The following is an 18772-nucleotide window of genomic DNA, read 5'->3' as shown; positions in this document are numbered from 1 at the left end:
AAAATTAATTTTAAAAAACTTTTAAAATTAGAGTGAGGCAATCATCTCAAAGGAGGGAAAATTTTATAAGTTAAAAGAATTACTAGCTTTTATCAGATAAAAGAAATCAAGGTTTTTTTCCTTTCGTTTTTATTTTTTTAAGTCTATTTATTTTGAGAAACAAAGCACACGAGCAGGAGAGAACAGAGGGAGAGGGAGAGATTGAGAATCCCAAGCAGGCTCTGTGCTGTCAGCTCAGAGCCTGATGCAGGGCTCCAACTCATGAACCATGAGATCATGACCTGAGCTGAAGACGTGACGCTCAGCAGACTGAGCCCCCCAGGGACCTCCAAAGTTTTTTCCTTAACCTGAGAAAGCAAGGATACAGACTCAGTCTCTAGCTTCCAGCAAGCAGGCAACATCCCTTGGGAACCTGGGTGAGAATCCAATGCCATGCATACTCTTGCCTTTTCTCCTTGTTCCTATCATACATGGGGTGACCACGTAATTTTCTGTACAAGCTGGAACTTTCTGAGATATAAGGTGAGCAACCCAATATACAAATGAACAATAGCCAGGCTATACATAAAAGCAAAACTCTGGGGGCACCTGGGTGGCTCAGACAGTTAAGCATCCACCTCTTGGTCATGATCTCACGGTTTGTGAGTTTGAGCCCCACATAAAGCTCTGTGCTGACAGCGTGGACCCTTCTTGGGACTCTCTTCTTCTCTGTCTGCCCTTCTCTCACTTGCACTCTCTAAATAAATATAAATCATCTCTAAATAAATATAAATTAATCAATCAATGAATCAATCAAACAGAACTCTGCCTTACAACCTGCAGCATCCAACCCAGGAAGCCAGTAGTCTGGCTGATAGAATGCCAGCCCATTAATCTAACAAATAATCCAGGAGGCCAAACAATAAATCCTATTAACAACTGGCCCCAAATGGCCAGGACTCCATTAATAACTGACAGTTTCCCTGGTTTTCGTCCCCACTCCCAACTTTAGGACCAACCAGAAAAAGCCGAGTCCACTCCCCTAATCACATAGGATGCCCTGCTTCTATACACCCTCCTACAGCTTCCCCAGGCCAACAGCCTCCAACCAGGGCACCCCGGAAGCCGTCCCTGTTTCAGCCACAAAGCTTCCCCACTCCTCCGCGTCCCTTTGAGTCTCTGCCAGAATGCAAGTGATGGTGGTGGCCTCCCCTGCTATTGCCAAGTTCTGAATAGTCTTTGCCTGTTCTCATTTGGGAGATTTTCATGTATTTCCACCAATTGCTACACTATTAATAACCATGCTGGATCAAGAGGTAAAAATCGGGACTATCCTAAGTCAGGATATAGATCACCCAAATTATAAAGCACAATTAGGCTGCCAGTGAGATACAAAGTTTGGGAGGGCCAAGGCGTGAAGCACAGAAGGTGAAATGTGCCAGTACCACTAGGTGGGGTTGGAGGACATTCCAATTACTGCAGGAAGTTCTTGAGATCTTATGCACTCAGGTTACTAGTCAGTCATCTTTTTGGTTTAGATGTATGATACTATTTAATCTGAACACTAGAATTGATGGAAGTTGTCTTCAGAGAAATAATTACTAGCAGGAAATCCACTGGAAAATGTTCAAGCATACCGTTATCAATACCTAGTATTAACTTATTTTCAATTACTGCCTGCTGCGCCTGATGTAGTAAAATGGTGAAAAACATAATGCTTGCCCTTAAGAAGTAGGCATTGTGGAAAAGTACTTCAGGTCTGTAGGGGTCACATAATTTGCAAATTTTCCCAGTGCAATATATTTTTTTAAATGTTTTAAATGTTTATTTATATTTGAGAGAGACAGAGCATGAGTGGGGGAAGGGCACAGAGAAAGGGAGACACAGAATCCGAAGCAGGCCCCAGGCACTGAGCTGTCAGCACAGAGCCCGATGCGGGGTTCAAACTCACAAACTGTTAGATCATGACCTGAGCCGTTGGATTCTTAGCCGACTGAGCCACCCAGGCACCCCTTTCCCAGTGCAATATTAAAATAAGGGGCTACTTGTTCAAAAAGTTTTAAGAATTCCAAGGTGGAAACACTGTGTGTCAATTGTATTTCCAAGAAAAGAAGAAAGAAATCCTTTGATTAGGAACAATGAGAAATACTATATTTCTTAAAAGTAATACCTTCCTTTGACAGCCATACAAAAATTTTTAAAAAGCCTAAAATTCTAGTGTTTAGGGTATTAAATTTCTTAATTAAATTAGGATTGACAAAAAGACAGTCAAAAAAATAATTATCAAAGATGGTGCATTTCATATCATATATTTTAAATGTTTAATGCTTTTAACAATGAAATACTGTGAATACTATTACATTAAGCAAAATACATTTTTAAAGTTCATTTATTTTTATTATTTTTTTTAATATGAACTTTATTGTCAAATTGGTTTCCACACAGTTTATTTATTTTGAGAGAGAGAGAGAGAGCGAGCGGGGAAGGGGCAGAGAGAGGGGGAGAGAGAGAATCCCAAGCAGGCTCCACACTGGGAGGGTGGAGCCCAATACAGGGCTTGACCCACGAACCATGAGATCATGACATGAGCCAAAATGAAGAGTCAGACGCTTAACCGACAGAGCCACCCAGGTGCCCCAGCAAAATATTTAAGTGTATGTATTTGAGAGAGAGAGTGTGTGAGCACGAGAGAGTGAGGGAGGGCAGGGAGGGAAAGAGAATTCTAAGCAGGCTCCACACTGTCAACTCAGAGCCTGAACTGTGAGATCATGACCTAAACTGAAATCAAGAGGCAGACACTTAACCGACAGAGCCACCCAGGCACCCCTAAGCAAAATATTTTTTTTAAATGTTTATTTATTTTTGAGAGAGACAGAGCACGAGGAGGGAAGGGGCGGAGAGAGAAGGAGACACAGACCCCGAAGCAGGCTCCAGGCTCTGACTTATCAGCACAGAGCTAGATGCAGGGCTCGAACCCATGAGCTGTGAGATCATAACCTGAGCCGAAGTCGGACACTTAACCGACTGGGCCACCCAGGCACCCCTAAGCAAAACATTTAAAAAAAACACACACACATATAGGAGCACCTGTGCATGCACAGGTCATGCACCCATGAAGCCAGCCCTAAATGTAGAATAGTATTCTATGACAAATTACAGACTACAAACCACGCTGCTTTGTATGCAGTGTGATGCTGCTGGGCCCTTTAGCCTGCTTTTTTCTGTGTGATACATTTCACATGCACAGAATTAAATCACGTTTAAAAAGTTACTGGGTGTTGACTGTATTTGTGTTATTTACTGTATGAAATCTTCCTTAAAGCTTAATATAATCAAGTACATAAGTAACCTAATCATAAAAAAAGATATTGTAAAAAGGTATAATCGTAATTCTTTTGCTTTTCCCCACAAGACTCAAGGGCAGGGCAGGGACCGGAACTGGGAGACACTCTAAATTTTTGTTCAGTGAGAGGAGGGTTCCCTGGGTGGAGATTGTAACGAAGGGAAGTATCTGGAAAGGCTGAAAGGGAGATGGTTAGTTAGGAATCTACAAGTCATAGACTGGCCAGGAATGGCATGATAGACCAGCGGAAATGTCGGTGAGAGCAAAGAGCTGCGTGCGATCAACGTGTCTGTTAGCATTACCTTCCAGGACAACCGGAAGCCTCGGAGCAGCAGGAATCTCTTGTTTCTTCGTAGCTGAACCCAGTGCCTGGGACATAGCAGGTGCTCAGTACCGACGCGTAAACGCAGGCAATGCTGCTTAGCTGCAAGCAGGGTGCACACACAGTGAAGAAGTGAGGAATGAAGGCGGAGCCAAGTCAACCAAAGTTTTGAATACCGGCGTGAGCATCTATATGGATAAGGACCACCGAAAAGGGCAGCCACGTGATCTGCACTTCCGAGGGAAAAATTACCCTGCGGTACCTTGAGTAAGAAGAGTCATGTGTTCACATCTCACAGCCTTCTGATTCCATCTCCCCCCGACCCCAGCCTCAACACGCGATTAAGCAAGCGAGCAAACGGAAACGAAAGCCGGTAACTGCGCGTGCGTGTGTGTGAACGCTAACTGTCCGTTTGTGTCTCCTTAAAACTTTACGGGCAAATACGGACGTTTACCAAAATTCTGGGCAGCTTCTAGGTCAAGCCGTAGTCCTGCACTGGACGTGCTGGACAAACCGGAGGCGGAAAATCGGGCAAGGCAGCCAGGTTTCCGAAGGCGGCGGACGCCGCCCCCCCCCCCCCGCCGCGCACACCCGCCGGGCCCGCAGGGGCCTCCCTGCGGGTTCATCCCGCCTTCACCGTCCCAGGCGCCCCAGGTTCGGGGTTTGCTAAGGTTGCAGCCAGGACCACGGCGGCCTCGCGCAAGCTGCGGTCCGACCCCGACGAGCGAGCGGGAAGACGCAAGACGCTCGCCGGAAGCCCCAGCAGCCGCCACGCGCCCGTGTCCGCGCAGCGGGGAACAATAAAGTTGAGCGTGTTCAAAAGGGGTCCTTGGCATCCAGGGCCCGCCGGACAAGCCTGCAGGATAGGCCGCCCGGAAAGTCCCGGGTGTGGGCAGGTCTCCTCTCCTCGGTGGCGTTCTCCTCACTCGCGGTGGGACAGCGAAGGTACAGCGCCGGGGACACGGCCGGGGCGGCGGGCGGGCGGGAGAAGGCGGAGCGGCCTGCCCGGCGATCGCCGAGGGCAGCCCGGTGAGGATCCCGGTGCCCGTGGAGCCCAGCGTCCTGGCTGCGGCCTCCCGGACCCGCGATGAAGCCCCGGCCCGCGAGGTTCGTGGACAACAGGCTGAAGCAGCGAGTCGTGCAGGTGGGTATCGTGCGCGGCCCCTTCTCGGCGGCTCCCGGGCCAGCCTGGGCCAGCCGTCCGCCGCGGCCCGGGTCCTGGACGGGGTGCGGGCAGCCCTCCCGCCGCGGCGGGGCTGCAGGGGAACGGGGACGGGGCAGACCCTGAGGAGCCGGGGACCGGGCGGGTGTAGACCCCGAGGAGCCGGGGACCGGACGGGTGTAGACCCTGAGGAGCCGGGGACCAGGCGGGTGCGGACCCTGAGGAGCCAGGACAGGGGCGGGTGTTTGGAGTGGGTTTGCATCTGGTTTTCTTGTTTTAAGTTTGAATTCACCTATTTTGAGAGAGAGCGGGAGAGGGAGAGAATCCCACCAGGCTCTGCACTGTCAGCGCAGAGCCTAATGCGAGGCTGGATCCCACGAACCGTGAGATCGTGACCCCAGCCAAAGTCAGTCGCTTAGCGGCCTGAGCCCCCCAGGTGCCCTGCCTAGGGTTTGTCACTTTTGTAGCCCTGGGTAGACAGTCTGTGTGCTGAATGCCTTGCAGACGCACAGTCTGCAGACACTTTTTTAGGAGGAGAGGGCCCGTTCCTTCACTTTGCACTTGGGGGGGAGGGGGGATGTATACTTTGTTTTTCTTTAATTTCTGAGCGCTGCCTCCTCCTTTGCGGATCAGTTTCTTCCACTAAATTCTAAATGTTGGAAGTGGCTTGAGTCCCTGTGCTGTTTCTCTGTCCTCTTAAGAACCTACTTCCTGGGGGATTTCATCCAATCTAAAACCCAAAAACACTACCTATTCACTAAAAATACTATAAACACGAAGTCCAATACAAACGCAGTTATAAATTAAATGAAGACATATTCACTTCATTATTTTATTTATTATTGAGAGACAGCACGAGCATGGGAGGGGCAGAGAGGGAGACACAGAATCCGAAGCAGCTCCAGGTTCTGAGCTGTGAGCACAGAGCCCCACGCAGGGCTCGAACTCACGAACCGTGAGATCATGATCTGAGCTGAAGTCGAGGCTCAACCGACTGAGCCCCCCAGGCGCCCCAAGACATTCACTTTAAATACTACCTATAGAGGTGCCTGGGGGGCTCAGTCGGTTGAGCCTCGACTTCAGCTCAGAGCATGATCTCACGGTTCGTGAGTTCGAGCCCTGCGTGGGGCTCTGTGCTCACAGCTCAGCTTGGGATCTGTGTCTCCCTCTCTTGCTGCCCCTCCCGCGTATGTGCACTCTCTCGCTCTCTGTCAAAGATAAATAACCATTAAATTTTTTTTTTTTTTTTTAGAAAATACTATCTATATATTCCTAGAGTTATGTCTCCAGTGTGGATTTTATCTTGAACACCCAGCTGCCCACTAAACATTTCCTCCTGTCTGAGCAGTGCCTCCACCAACATATCCACACTGAATTTTTTTGTGTGCTCTCCAAACCTGTCCTTTCTTAATGTTCTCTATATCAGTAAATGACACATTGTCGGGGCCAAAAATCTTAACAACCATTATTACTCCTTTGTTTCACGTTCTTTTTTTTTTTTTTTTTTTTTTTAATTTTTTTAATTTTAGAAGGAGAGAAAAGAGTGCGTGAGCAGGGGGCAGGATGCAAAGAAGGAGAGAGAGAGAATATTAAGCAGGCTCCGTGCTCAGCCCCAGCCTGACCTGGGACTCCATCCCATGACCCTGGGATCATGACCTGAGCCGAAATCAAGAGTTGGACAGTCAACAGACTGAGCCACTCAGGTGTCCCTGTTTAGCTTCTATAACCAATTAATTAGCAATTTATTTGTATACTCCAAACCCAGCCACTCCTTTCCATCTCCACCTCCAACCATCTGTGCCCAAACCACCATCTCTCTTTCTGTCTCTCTTCTTTTTTTAGCGTTTATTTTATTTAGTCTGAGAGGGAGAGAGCAGAAGAGGGGCAGAGAGAGGGAGAGAGAGAGAATCCCGTGCAGGTTCCACCGTCCACACAGAGCCTGACGTGGGGCTCGAGCTCACAGTTCCATGAGATCACGACGTGAGCCGAGATCAGGAGTCAGAGGCTTGGCCAACTGAGCCACCCAGGTGCCCCAAAACTGCCATCTCTTCATTAGACTATGACAGTAGCCCCGTAGGTGAGCTCTGTGATTCTGGTTTTATATAAGGTCTGTCCTTCATTAGGGTCGCCAGGGAGGTCCCTTTAAAGAGAGCTTGCAGGGCCGCACTCACAGAGCTCCGGTGGGCTCCCAGAGTGGCTGAAGAAAACCCCTCCTACAGAGCCTGCCACGTTCTGGCCCCTGTCTCCTCCTTGCCCTTGTGTCGCTTGCTGTCCTGCCTGCTTCCACTGTCCTGACCACACTGACCTTCGCTCTGGGAGCTCTCAGCTGGCTTTGGATGTTCCACCACCTGCTGCATCACTTTATTCAGAAGGTGTCTCAGCAGTGACTCCTGATGGCTGGATCCAGTGGCCCTTCTCAGTCTTCACCACTTCACATTCTCAGTTTTCGCCTATTGTTATTACTTGGGTTCGTTATAAAAACACTAGGTTCTTGGGGCGCCTGGGTGGCTCGGTCAGTTAAGCGTCCGACTTCGGCTCAGGTCATGATCTCACGGTCCGTGAGTTCGAGCCCTGCATCGGGCTCTGTGCTGACAGCTCAGAGCCTGGAGCCTGCTTCAGATTCTGTGTCTCCCTCTCTCTCTGCCCCTCCCCTGTTCATGCTCTGTCTCTCTGTGTCTCAAAAATAAATAAACGTTAAAAAAAATTAAAAAAAAAAAACAACACTAGGTTCTTGCGGTTTAAAATAGAAGGGACAGAGGGTGTAAAAGAAAATGACTTGCTTTCATCTTCATGTGTGTAGAGGTCAGCATGGAGAGTTTATACATACGCCTAGATTTTATTCACACGGACGGGCTCATCCGCGTTGGTTCTGCTTGCTCTGTTCACTTAGCGGTAGACTGTAGTCCTCTCCCCACACGTAGTACGTTTGTCTCCTATTAACAAGGGTGTTAGTTACATGTTGCTGCATAACCACCCCCAAAGTTAGCTGTTATTTCTGTTGCCGTCAAGGAACCGTTTGCTTGTGGAGATGAGATGTACACAAATATGTGTATCCAACATTAATTGTAGCAAGTGACTACACGCGATAGGAGTCCAGAGAAGGGGAAGGTTCGCGGGAACGGTCCTGCTTTGTGTGTCTAGTCTCTCGTCACTGGAGGCATTTGTGCCAAGACCATTAGGGGTTCTTGGGAAGAAGCTGCGGTATGAAGGCAGGCATCCCTTGACGGGATAACCAGCAAGCCTGGACACGAGGAAGCTGACACACATTCTGGTTTGAAATCTGGCCCTGTAATTTACGCGCTCCCAAGTAATTAGCCTTTTAAAGTCTCTTAAACTTTCCCATCTATAAACTGGGAAGACGAACATCCACCTCATAGGATTGTGAGTGCTGCCGAAAGACTATGTGATGCAGCAGGTGCACGGCGCACCAAGTTTCTTGGGAGTTTTTCGTGGTGCCTCCAGGCCAAAAGTAACACCTGCTAGGTCTGTTTATTAGGTAGTTACATTCAAGCCACTTAGTGACTATATAGTCCAAATAAGTTAGTAGCTTTTTGAAAAAATAACATGTAAAAATGGAAGGAAAATTAACATAGTTGTGTTTCATTCTTAACTGATCACACGAATGGGATTTGTATGCCTATTGGATCAGATTGACCCTGCCATTCTCATTTCCTGTTCCACATTCATTTTTGCATGGGATTTTCTTACAGCAACGGCTAAAAACCCAGTTTTGTAAAAATATGACACCATCAAAAAGTGATTTAATATTGAAACCATGAATTTTCTCGGGCTGGAAGTCCCTGCAGTATTGGACAGGTGGCAAATGTTATATGTTCCCTTAAATTCAAAATAGCCTTTGATGCCCTTGTGAGTTTAGTGCTTTGTTCTGTGGTATTTGGGAATTTAGGATACAGTAGGCACTCACTGCCTTACAGCTATTCTAATTGTTGCTATTGTGTCATCATAGAGATTAATAATGTTAATTAAATTCTCTGGTTCCAGACTTGACAATTATTTAGTAATTTTTATTTATGTTTTTGATATGCTTAATAATGAATTTACATTATAGCATAACATGTTTGAGTAGCTCAATCTCTGATTAAAATCTGAGTTTGAAAGATTGAGTGTTGAATATTTGTTGTATTTTCTGTTTCAGTACCTCACCAGTAACAGATGTGGCAAATATGTGGACACTGGAGTTTTAGCATCTGATTTACAAAGAATGTACAGGTAAAGAGATGTCGTCTCCAGATTCTTGCCTTTCTTTCCTACCATTTTGAGTTTCCGTCTCGCCCAAATTTTCAGTTGATATTATCGCTGCTGGCATTAGTTCACCAGTCCATAGGTTCAGAATTCAATTATACAAAGATTTATCAGGTACCTGTTATGTGCAACGCGCTGTCCTCGTTACTAAGGGCAATGGCTGCTGCTTCTCTTTCAGTACCTTCCAGACTGGTCAGCAGTATGGCCTCTTCTCATATCTCATTAAAGGATTAAAACCAGTAGGCATGGTCTGCCTGAGCTTCCTGGCTACTTTGAAACATCTCTAGGCTTCCTACTAAAGATTCAGTTTTTCTCTCGTGTCTCTAATCCCACCCTTCCTGATAGGTCACTCCGTTAATTATTACCACTTTGTATATTTCAAAGTCTCCTGTTTTTTCTTCTCAGTGTATTAGTTTGCTAGGATTGCTATAAAAAAGTATCAGAGGCTGGGGAGCTTAAACAACAGAAGTTTAAGTCCTCACAGTTGTGAATGCTAGAAGTTAATGGTCACTGTCTCTCCTTGCATTGCAGATGGCTATCTTCTCCCTGTGTCCTAACATGGTCTTTCCTTTGTGTGTCTGTCTGTATTCTAATCTCTTCTCGTGTTATTATTTTTTTAAGATTTTATTTTTAGGGGCGCCTGGGTGGCTCAGTCGGTTAAATGTCCGACTTCGGCCCAGGTCATGATCTCACACTTTGTGAGTTCGAGCCCCGCGTCGGGCTCTGCACTGCCAGCTAGAAGCCTGGAGCCTGCTTCGGATTCTGTGTCTCCCTCTCTCTCTGTCCCTCCCCAGCTCATGCTCACAGTTTGTCTCTGTCAAAAATAAATAAACTTAAAAAAATAAAAATTTTAAAAACAAAAGGAAAAAAAATATTTTATTTTTAAGTAATCTCCATACCCAAAGTGGGGCTCAGACTCACAACCCTGAGATCCAGAGTCAGGCGCCCCTCTTATTCTGGGGTGCCTGGGTGGCTCAGTCAGTTAAGTGTCCAACTCTTGATTTTGGCTCAGATCATGATCTCCTGGTTCATGGGATTGAGCCCCGCGTCAGTCTCTGTGCTGGTATTTTGGGGCCTACTCGGGATTCTTTCTCCTCTTCTCTCTCTTCCCCTCTCCAGCTTGCACTTACTCTCTAAAAATAGAATAGAATAGGATAGAATAAGATAAAAGTCATGTACCCCTCTTATCCTGATTACAATACCAGTCGTATTGGATTAATTTGCTTCAGTGCTCTGTCCTGTGGGCCCACTAGGATGGCTGCCCTGCCCTGCCCTTTGGAACCGAGGAGACCGTGCAGCTCCCCGGGCCCGTGCCCCCTGGGCCGATGGTGGTGGTGGAAACCCTGCCAACCTCTGAGCTTCCTTCTGAGGCGTTCATCCCTTCTCTTGAAGGATAACACATGTCTACAGCTGGATGGCCCCTCTCCTGTAGAATCCCAGAAGTCCAGCCACCTTCCTTCATTTCATCCTCCCTGTCTCCTCCAGTACAAGCTACCGGGGTTTCTGATGCTGTAACCCCGTCTCTAACCAAAAAAAATTACAGTAGGGAAAATGTAAACTCAGAAGTTACTCAAAAATAAGCTTATGGTCGGTGTGAATTCAGTGACAGTTATATATTCATGCAAATTAATGGGATCATTTAGATTGGTTTTAATGGGAAAATGTTGGTGGAGACCATTGTACTAAGCTTCTTGTTCTGTTTTTCAGTATAGACTATGGTCGAAGAAAAAGAAATGCTTTTAGGATTCAGGTAGAAAAAGGTGAGTCTTTTAGTGTTAGAGCTGAATTATTAATGAAGTTAAAGAATTGTTTTAGCTCATGACTATTTCTTTTTGTTTCAGTATTTAGCGTAATTACTAGTGAGAAAGAACCTAAGGATCTAACAGAATTAGAAGATGAGCATCTGGCCAAAAGAGCAAGACAAGGTGAAGAGGAAAACGAGTAAGGATTACAGAAAAGGGGGTGACTTGAAAACCATGAACCTGATCACATACATTGCCAGTTGTGAAATTTTCCGTGGCTTTTCCTTGCCAGCGAGGCTGTGCAGAATACCTGATCTCTCCAGACCTTTGCTTTGGGCACACTGAGTGCTCACTATTGCCCAGAGAGGTTGGATTCTTTCTTTGTGCCTTTGTATGAGTGGTTTTCTGTAGCTGGAGGGTTCATTCCCATTAGGAACTACCACTCAGCTTTCAAGAGGCCACATTAGTGCCTTTGTGGGGCCTTGGCTTCCTGAGTATTTCCTTAGCTCCTGGTTACAGATGTTTGTTATGATGCTTATCATACGGCTTGAGGTTGTTTGTATTGAGAGTTTTTATCATGGATCGATTTTACATTTGTTAAATACTTTTTATGCACTTAATGAAAGATTCTGTTATGGTTGTCTCCCTTTGTTCTGTTGGTGAATTACATTAATTTTTGAGTGCTAAGCCAGTCTTGTATCCTGGGATACACCCAACTTGGTCCAGGTATATTATCCTTTTTTATATATTATTAAATCATTTTGCTAATCATTTTTGGAGATGGTTATGTTTGTATTCATAATGATCTGAATTTTTTTTCTTTTTTGCAGTGTCTTTGTCAGGTTTTGGTGTTAGGGTTATGCTGGCTTCATATTGTTTGGAAAATGTTTTTTGTCTCTATTTGACAAAAAAATTAGTATAATGTTACTGTTACTTTTTTCTTAAATAGTTTGTTAGAATTCATCTCAGCCTGGAGGCTTCTTTTTGGAAAGGATTTAGATAACAGTTTTGTTAGACAAAGAACTCTTCCTATTTTTCTTCTTCTATCAGCATTGGTAAGTTGTACTTTTAAAGAAAGTTGCCCATTTCGTCTGAAGTGTGGAATTTGTTGGCTTAAAGTTTTCAAGATATCCTCTCGTTTTTCCTTTTTTTTAAATTTTTTTTCAATGTTTATTTATTTTTGAGAGACAGAGCGTGAGTATGGAAGGGACAGAGAGAGGGAGACACAGAATCTGAAGCAGACTCCAGGCTCTGAGCTGTCAGCGCAGAGCCCGATGCGGGGCTCGAACCCGCGAACCATGAGATCATAACCTGAGCCGAAGTCAGACTCTTAACCGACTGAGCCACCCAGGCGCCCCTCGTTTTTCTTTTAATGTTTATAGGATCTGTGGTGATCGCTCCTTTTCATCTTATAGCCGCATTGCTGCCTTTTCGTTTGGATTTACCATTATTTTCTTAACTAGTTCCACACTCGTGGACAGTTGGTTGTTTCCAGTTTTGCACTATCGTACACACAGCAAATAATCCTGCAGCACATATATCTTTGTATATATATATATATTTTTTTTTTAATGTTAAATTCTTGAAGTGGTATTGCTGGGGTCAAAGATGTCTTTTTCAGATTTCTAGTACATTTGGAGTTCTTTTCCCAAAAAAGTTGCCTCAGTTTATATTCCCAGCAACTTTGTATAAAGAGTGTAAAGAGTTTATATTCCCAGCAACTTTGTATAAAGACTTCAGGGTGCCTGGGTGACTCTGTTGGTTGAGCGTCTGACTCTTGATTTAGGCTCAGATCATGATCTCGCGGTTTGTGGGTTCAAGTCCTGCTGACAGTGTGGAGCCTGCTTGGGATTTTCTCTTCCTCCCTGTCTGCACTTCCCTTTGCTGTCTTTCTCTCTAAATAAATAAATAAATAAACTTTAAAAAAAAATGGAGTGCGTTTCTCTGCACCTTTGCAATCCTAGTTACACTGTTATGTAATCTTTGCCGGCTTCCTAGGCAAAAATTGATGTTTTTATTTGTAGTTTTTTGATAACTAGTGAGATTAAAACTATTTGACTGTTTCATGTTTCCTTTGTTAGTTGCTTGCTTATGGGTTTTGTCTGTCATATGAGAGCCGACTCTTGGTTTGGGCTCAGGTCATGATCTTGCGGTTCTGTGAGTTCGAGTCCCGCTTTGGACTCTGCTCTGGTACTTGGGATTCTGTGTGTGTGTGTGCGTGTGTATGTCTCAAAAATAAATAAACAAACTTTAAAAAATAAAAAAGTGTCTTTTGGTTAGAGAAGTTCTAGATCTTTACCTAGTCAGATATGTCAGTCTTTTCCTGTATGGTTTGTGCTGAAATACTCAGAAAGACGTCTCACAACAATATGTGGAATCCTTGTTTCTTTACAGCATTCCATTTAACTCTTTAATCCACTTTGTAGGGTATAAATTGTAAGGCAAAATTTTCTTTTCCAAATAGTTGAATAATCCACCTTCTTTACGTTGATTAGAAACGCCCAAAAGTATATTAATAGAATTTAATGAATGGCAAAAGAATTCATGTCTTAATTATAAAGATGGTTCATGTCATGCATGTAAACCTTTTTACTTAGGAAGAGTCCTTTTTTTATTAATTATTTTCTAAAGAAACACCATTGAACAGTAGCAGGGTCCATCAACTCTGGGTTATAATGAGCTGAGCCTGCACTACAGTTTGTAGTTAATAGGATTTATCCCTGTTTCTCATGCATCATATGAAAATCTCTCCTACCTTCATTTCTCATGGGCAGACTTGGGAAAGCTACCCTGGTCACACAGATGGGTCATGTTGAATTTGTGAATTTGTTACTCGATTACTTACTGATGGCTTGCTGGAATATTTCCTTTTGTTGGCATCTGATGTTCCTAATGAGACCTTTGGGTCTGATAGGACTCTGCACTTCACTTTTATTTATTGCGTGCATTAAAATAACCACAGTTTTTAAGCATTTATGTGTATTCTAAGGACTTTGTCAGCTTGTTTAATCCTCTAATGACTCAGACATGAACGTTACATGTTATCTTCTCTTTATAGATAAGGAAGCTGATGCTCAGAGAGGTTAAGTAGAAGCTAGTAACCAGTAACCAGAATTCTCAGATCGCAAAGCCTGGGCTCTTAAGCACCATAATACTTTGCCTTAGTAAATTTTTTGTTTGGGGTAGTAATTTTTTTTAGGATGTGGGAGCAAAGCCTTTAAAATGTTTCTTTTCCTCTTCTTACTGAGGTATACTGAAAGCTCTTCAGATCATGATTCAGATATGGAAGATTACCCAGATCCACAGGTAAGCCAAACATTTAATGGACCCACTTTTATTTTTTTTTTAGTCATTATGAACCCTCCTTAAAAAAAAAAAAAAAAAAAAAGTGTGGAATAGAATAAGAGATTTAAACATCATCATCAAGGGGCGCCTGGTAGATCAGTCCGTTAAGCGTCCCTAATTCGGCTCAGGTCATGATCTTGCGGTTTGTGAGTTTGAGCCCCGTATCGGGCTCTGTGCTGACAGCTCGGAGCCTGGAGCCTGCTTTAGATTCTGTGTCTCCCTCTCTGCTCCTCCCCTGCTCACCCTCTGTCTCTCTCTCTCTCTCTCAAAAATAAATAAAACATTTAAAAAAAAATTTTAAACATCTTCATCAATACTTCTGTGGACAGTGTTGAGGAATCCTTGGGAAGGCCATCCTTTCAGTATTTGTGTTTATGGCCTGTTTTATAGGAAGAAGAAGGGAAGAGAATGGCCTGAAATAAGGGTACACAGGAATAGAAAGGGGAATTAATAGTAAAAATTGAGAAAAGGGTACATTTTCTGCTAAAGGGCTGCGGTTGCCAATAAGTAAGGTTGCATTTAAGAGACATATTTAAGTGATGCCAGATAATTTATAACTTACTCTCTTTTGTTCCCATTGGTAATTCCATTTTTTTGATATATTGACAAAATCAGGATGATAATGACATGTGATCTGGTTTTGAGTTGATGAGATAATAGTGGCTCTTCTTGGCCAGCTCATTGTCAAGCCCAGTTCTGTTATATATTTTAATAGTTCATTATTTATTTTGAGAGAGAGAGAGTGAGCAGGGCAGGGGTGGAGAAAGAAAATCCCAAGCAGGTTCCACGCTCAGCGAGGAGCCAGATGCAGGGCACAAGCTCACAACCGCGAGATCATGACTTGAGCCAATATCATGTGTCAGAGGCTGAATCGACTGAACCACCCAGGGGCCCCCAATTCTGTTATATTTTTAATTTTTTTTTTTTAACGTTTATTTATTTTTGAGACAGAGACAGAGCATGAGCAGGGGAGGGGCAGAGAGAGAGGGAGACGCAGAATCTGCAACAGGCTCCAGGCTCTGAGCTGGAGAGCTCTCAGCACAGAGCCCGACGCAGGGCCTGAACTCACGGACCGTGAGATCGTGACCTGAGCCGAAGTCGGACGCTCAACCGACCAAGCCACCCAGGCGCCCCTATGTTATATTTTTAAAAAGCGAGCACGCTTCCTCGGTTTTCTTTAACTTTCATTTATTAAGTGGCGGTGAAGCGGGGGCACATCTGTTTGAACAGGAAATGTTGGTGAAGCATCTGTCAGCACCCGTGTTTTTTGACTGGAAGTGCTGTGAGGGAAGCTGCTGGTGGCTGCTCGTGCGGGTAGCCCGTGTCCGTGAGCGCCAGCGCGGTGACGTAGGCGATGTCGTGTTTCTGCCAGGCGGCAAATCACATGAACAGCTCCCTGCTCTCCTTATATCGGAAAGGACATCCTGACTCTGCTTCACGGACTCCCGAGATGGATCACAGAGAAGCCACCGTCTCGGCCCCACGGACACCTTCCGGAACAGACTCCATTCCTTCGAAGACCCCTGCCAGGGGTTCAGAGGGAGGGTGGTTTATTGATAGAACTCCCGGTGGAAGGATGGACCTGGCAGACGAGAAGAGCAATCACAAGAAGCCAGGATCCGAGAGAGAGGTATTTTTGTAGTGATGTGTTCACGGCCCCATTACCGCCACCGCTTCTTTCCAAGTGCCGGCCTTCTGACGGAGGTGACCTTCCTCCAGATCAGTCTCCACACGCAGATGTCTTTTTACGAGTTAAGTCGGGTGGTTCTTTCGCGTATTAAGAACGACTCCATTCAGTCTAGAATCAGAGTCCTCAACAAGTAATGGCCGGGAAAGCCCTGTGTGCGTGGCTGTCCTGCTGGCACTTCAGTCATCTGCTGCCCGCCTCAGCCACCGTGGCCTGGCGCTGTTTGCAGAACACCCACTCGCTGTCACCTGGGGCGTTTGCACTCATGCTTCTGTCTGAAACTCCCCCAGATTCCTGTGACTCACACCATCTTGCTTCCCTGTAATCTTCGCAGAGTCACATACTGACGTGTTCAATAGCACGTCGTGGGATGCTCTTTCCTGCCTCCTCTCCTTTTGGTCAAGCCCTTGTGACCACTTAGAACTCACTGTAGAATTGTTTAGTTGGGTTTCTTCTTTGTCTTCTGTCTTCAGCTTCGGAGAGCAGGACCTTTGTTTTGCTTCATGGTGTCTCCCTGGCTAAAATGCACCCAGCACGTCGTTGTCAGGCGGTTGGTCGAATTCGTGCCTGATGAGCTTTCCGAGGTGCATTTACCAGCGCGAGTTAAAGAATAGGTACCTCGTGTGCGTGTTATGTTTGGAAGGCTGGTTGTTGTCAGAGGAAGGGAAGTCAGCTCGTGAAACAGCTGTGTGGTTCGTGTGGAGCCTCGGGTAATGCCTTCAGGGAGCCTGTACAAACGGGCACACCGTGAAAATGTACTGAATAAGGGACACCCTTTTTTTTTAACCTTTGTAAGTTGCAGTATACTGTACATAAAAGTGAAGCTGGATGAATTATCACAAAGTGAACACACTGGGCACCATCCTTAACTGATTTTTTTTTTTTTTTTTTTTTTGAGAGAGAGAGCGAGAGAGGCACGCGAACGAGTGCAAGAGGGGCAGAGAGAGACAGAGAGACAGAATCCCATGCAGGTTTCCATTGTCAGCACGGAGCCCAACGTGGGGCTCCCATCTCACGAACTGTGAGATCATGTCCTGAACCAAGATCAAGGGTGGGACATTTAACCCACTGAGCCATCCAGGTGCCCCCTTAACTGATTCTAATGCCTGGCATTAGATCCCCTAGGAGATCCCCTAGGAGATCCCCTAGGAGAGGGGATTTACGGTGATCCGTCCCACGATAGGCCCTGAGTATGCCCCCGGGGCTCACTGTCCAGTGTGGTAAGTGCTAGCCACCCATGGCTCTTGAGCACTTGAAATGTGGCTAGTGAAAATGAGGAACTGAATTGTTCATTTAAATTTGTAAAATAATACTTCAGTTATTAGAAAACTTCTAATACGGGGCGCCTAGGTGGCTCAGTCAGTTAAGTGTCCGACTTCAGCTCAGGTCATGATCTCACAGTTCGTGAGTTCGAGCCCCACATCGGGCTCTGTGTTGACAGCTCGGAGCCTGGAGCCTGCTTCAGATTCTTGTCTCCCTCTCTCTCTCTGCCCCTCCCCCCCTCATGCTCTATCTCTGTCTCTCACAGGTAAATAAACATTTTTAAAAAATTAAAAAACAAAAAAACTTCTAAGTATGTTTGGAACAACTTGGGCATGTGAATGTACTCTTTCAGCTGTAAGTTTTATGAAGTCTAAATGCAAATTAAATATTTCCCACTAAAATTTAGTGTACGAGTTGAGATGTGCTATTAGCATAAAATACATGTTAGACTTTGGAGACTTACTATGAAAGATAATGTAAGACCTCTCAATTTTTTATACTGACTGTATGTTGAAACGATAATATTTTGAGTATATTTTCTTAAGTCAGGTACTAAATTTCACTTGTTGATTTCCCTCTTTTTTAAACGTGGCTACTAGAACATATTTAAAATTTTGTATGTGGCATTGTGTTTCTCTTGGACGACACCACTGTAAGTGGTTTTCGAGAACCACTTACTTGATGTGGCAAAACCGTTCTCCTTTTGAATTTTCACTAGACCTTTTTCAAACCTCTTTGTGTTAATCATGTTTTTAGAGGACGTTATTGCAAGGTTAAGGAAATAGCTTGAGTCTTAAGTTGAATTATACTTTTTTATAGCTTTCGAAGCAGCTCTGTAGTCATATTTAATTTAGCTGTTCATCAGGCATCACATGAAGACCAACTGGTGAAAAGCTCAGTGAGAAATTAAAGGTGAACATGAGCATCTCACCTCCCGTGAAAGCAACAAGGAGAGTTGCTCAAACACAGGGCAGATTATGGCAGGCTATAATACAGTTGCAAATTCAGCGTTCTGGGAATATGGGCATGAGATTAACTCTAACGAGAAGAATCGTGTGTCAGGGCATAAACTGAGCTTTACAGCTGTGGAAGAGAAGGATGCTGTCCAGCAGCTACCATCCTGGAGGAGAGGTTGGGAATAGCCAAGGTAGGTGCAAGTGCCAGGGCAGAAATGGGGTATTTTAGGGCCACCTGGGTGGCTCAGTCGGTTAAGCATCCAACCGTTGATTTCAGCTCACATCATGATCTCTCTGTTCATGAGTTCAAGCCCTGCGTCAAGCTCTGTGCTGACATCGCGGAGCCTGCTTGGGATTCTCTGTCTCCCTTTCCCTCTGCCCCTCCCTTACTTATACACACATTCTCTCTCTCTCTCTCTCTCTCTCTCTCTCTCAAAATAAATAAGAATACACTTAAAAGAAATGGGGTATTTTAAATAATGACCATCTTTTTGTTTTTGTTTAAAAAAAAAAAAAACCCAGGCGTCCCTGGTTTTTGTTTTTTTATTTACTTTTATTTACTTAAGTAATTTCTCCACCCAAACTCATGACCCTTAGATCAAGAGTTGAATGTTCTTCCGAATGAGCCAGCCAGGTGCGCCTAAATAACAGCCCTCTTTAAGAAAACCTTGCCATTGTGATTTCAAGCATGGCATATTTAAATTTGTTTT

At 44.8% G+C, this 18772-nt stretch overlaps 2 protein-coding genes across 5 annotated transcripts in view; one reads left to right on the top strand and one right to left on the bottom strand.

Annotated features, from left to right (window-relative positions):
• Nucleotides 1-4006, bottom strand: part of CNIH4 (cornichon family AMPA receptor auxiliary protein 4) — a 29270-nt gene extending 25264 nt beyond the window's left edge. The window contains exons 1-2 of one of the 2 annotated variants that reach the window (XM_042924505.1): nucleotides 3907-4006; nucleotides 3625-3746 (exon numbers count right to left, since the gene is read on the bottom strand). In XM_042924505.1, coding sequence (XP_042780439.1) covers nucleotides 3625-3746; nucleotides 3907-3925 — 141 coding nt within the window. In that variant the 5' untranslated portion in view covers nucleotides 3926-4006. Of the gene's footprint in view, nucleotides 1-3624; nucleotides 3747-3906 lie in introns of those variants that run through there. The other variant, XM_042924507.1, reaches the window with a different exon arrangement.
• Nucleotides 4007-4287: 281 nt separating this feature from the next.
• NVL (nuclear VCP like) overlaps nucleotides 4288-18772 on the top strand; it is an 89165-nt gene continuing 74680 nt past the window's right edge. Inside the window, exons 1-6 of one of the 3 annotated variants that reach the window (XM_042924501.1) lie at nucleotides 4288-4788; nucleotides 8963-9036; nucleotides 10777-10829; nucleotides 10911-11010; nucleotides 14060-14117; nucleotides 15529-15786. In XM_042924501.1, the coding sequence (XP_042780435.1) occupies nucleotides 4732-4788; nucleotides 8963-9036; nucleotides 10777-10829; nucleotides 10911-11010; nucleotides 14060-14117; nucleotides 15529-15786 (600 nt within the window). In that variant the 5' untranslated portion in view covers nucleotides 4288-4731. The remainder of the gene's footprint in view (nucleotides 4789-8962; nucleotides 9037-10776; nucleotides 10830-10910; nucleotides 11011-14059; nucleotides 14118-15528; nucleotides 15787-18772) is intronic. The other 2 variants (XM_042924502.1, XM_042924504.1) reach the window with 2 other exon arrangements.

This window comes from Panthera leo, chromosome F3, assembly GCF_018350215.1.
Source record: "Panthera leo isolate Ple1 chromosome F3, P.leo_Ple1_pat1.1, whole genome shotgun sequence".
Lineage (NCBI taxonomy): Eukaryota > Metazoa > Chordata > Mammalia > Carnivora > Felidae > Panthera > Panthera leo.
This window is presented reverse-complemented; position numbering and strand designations above follow the sequence as displayed.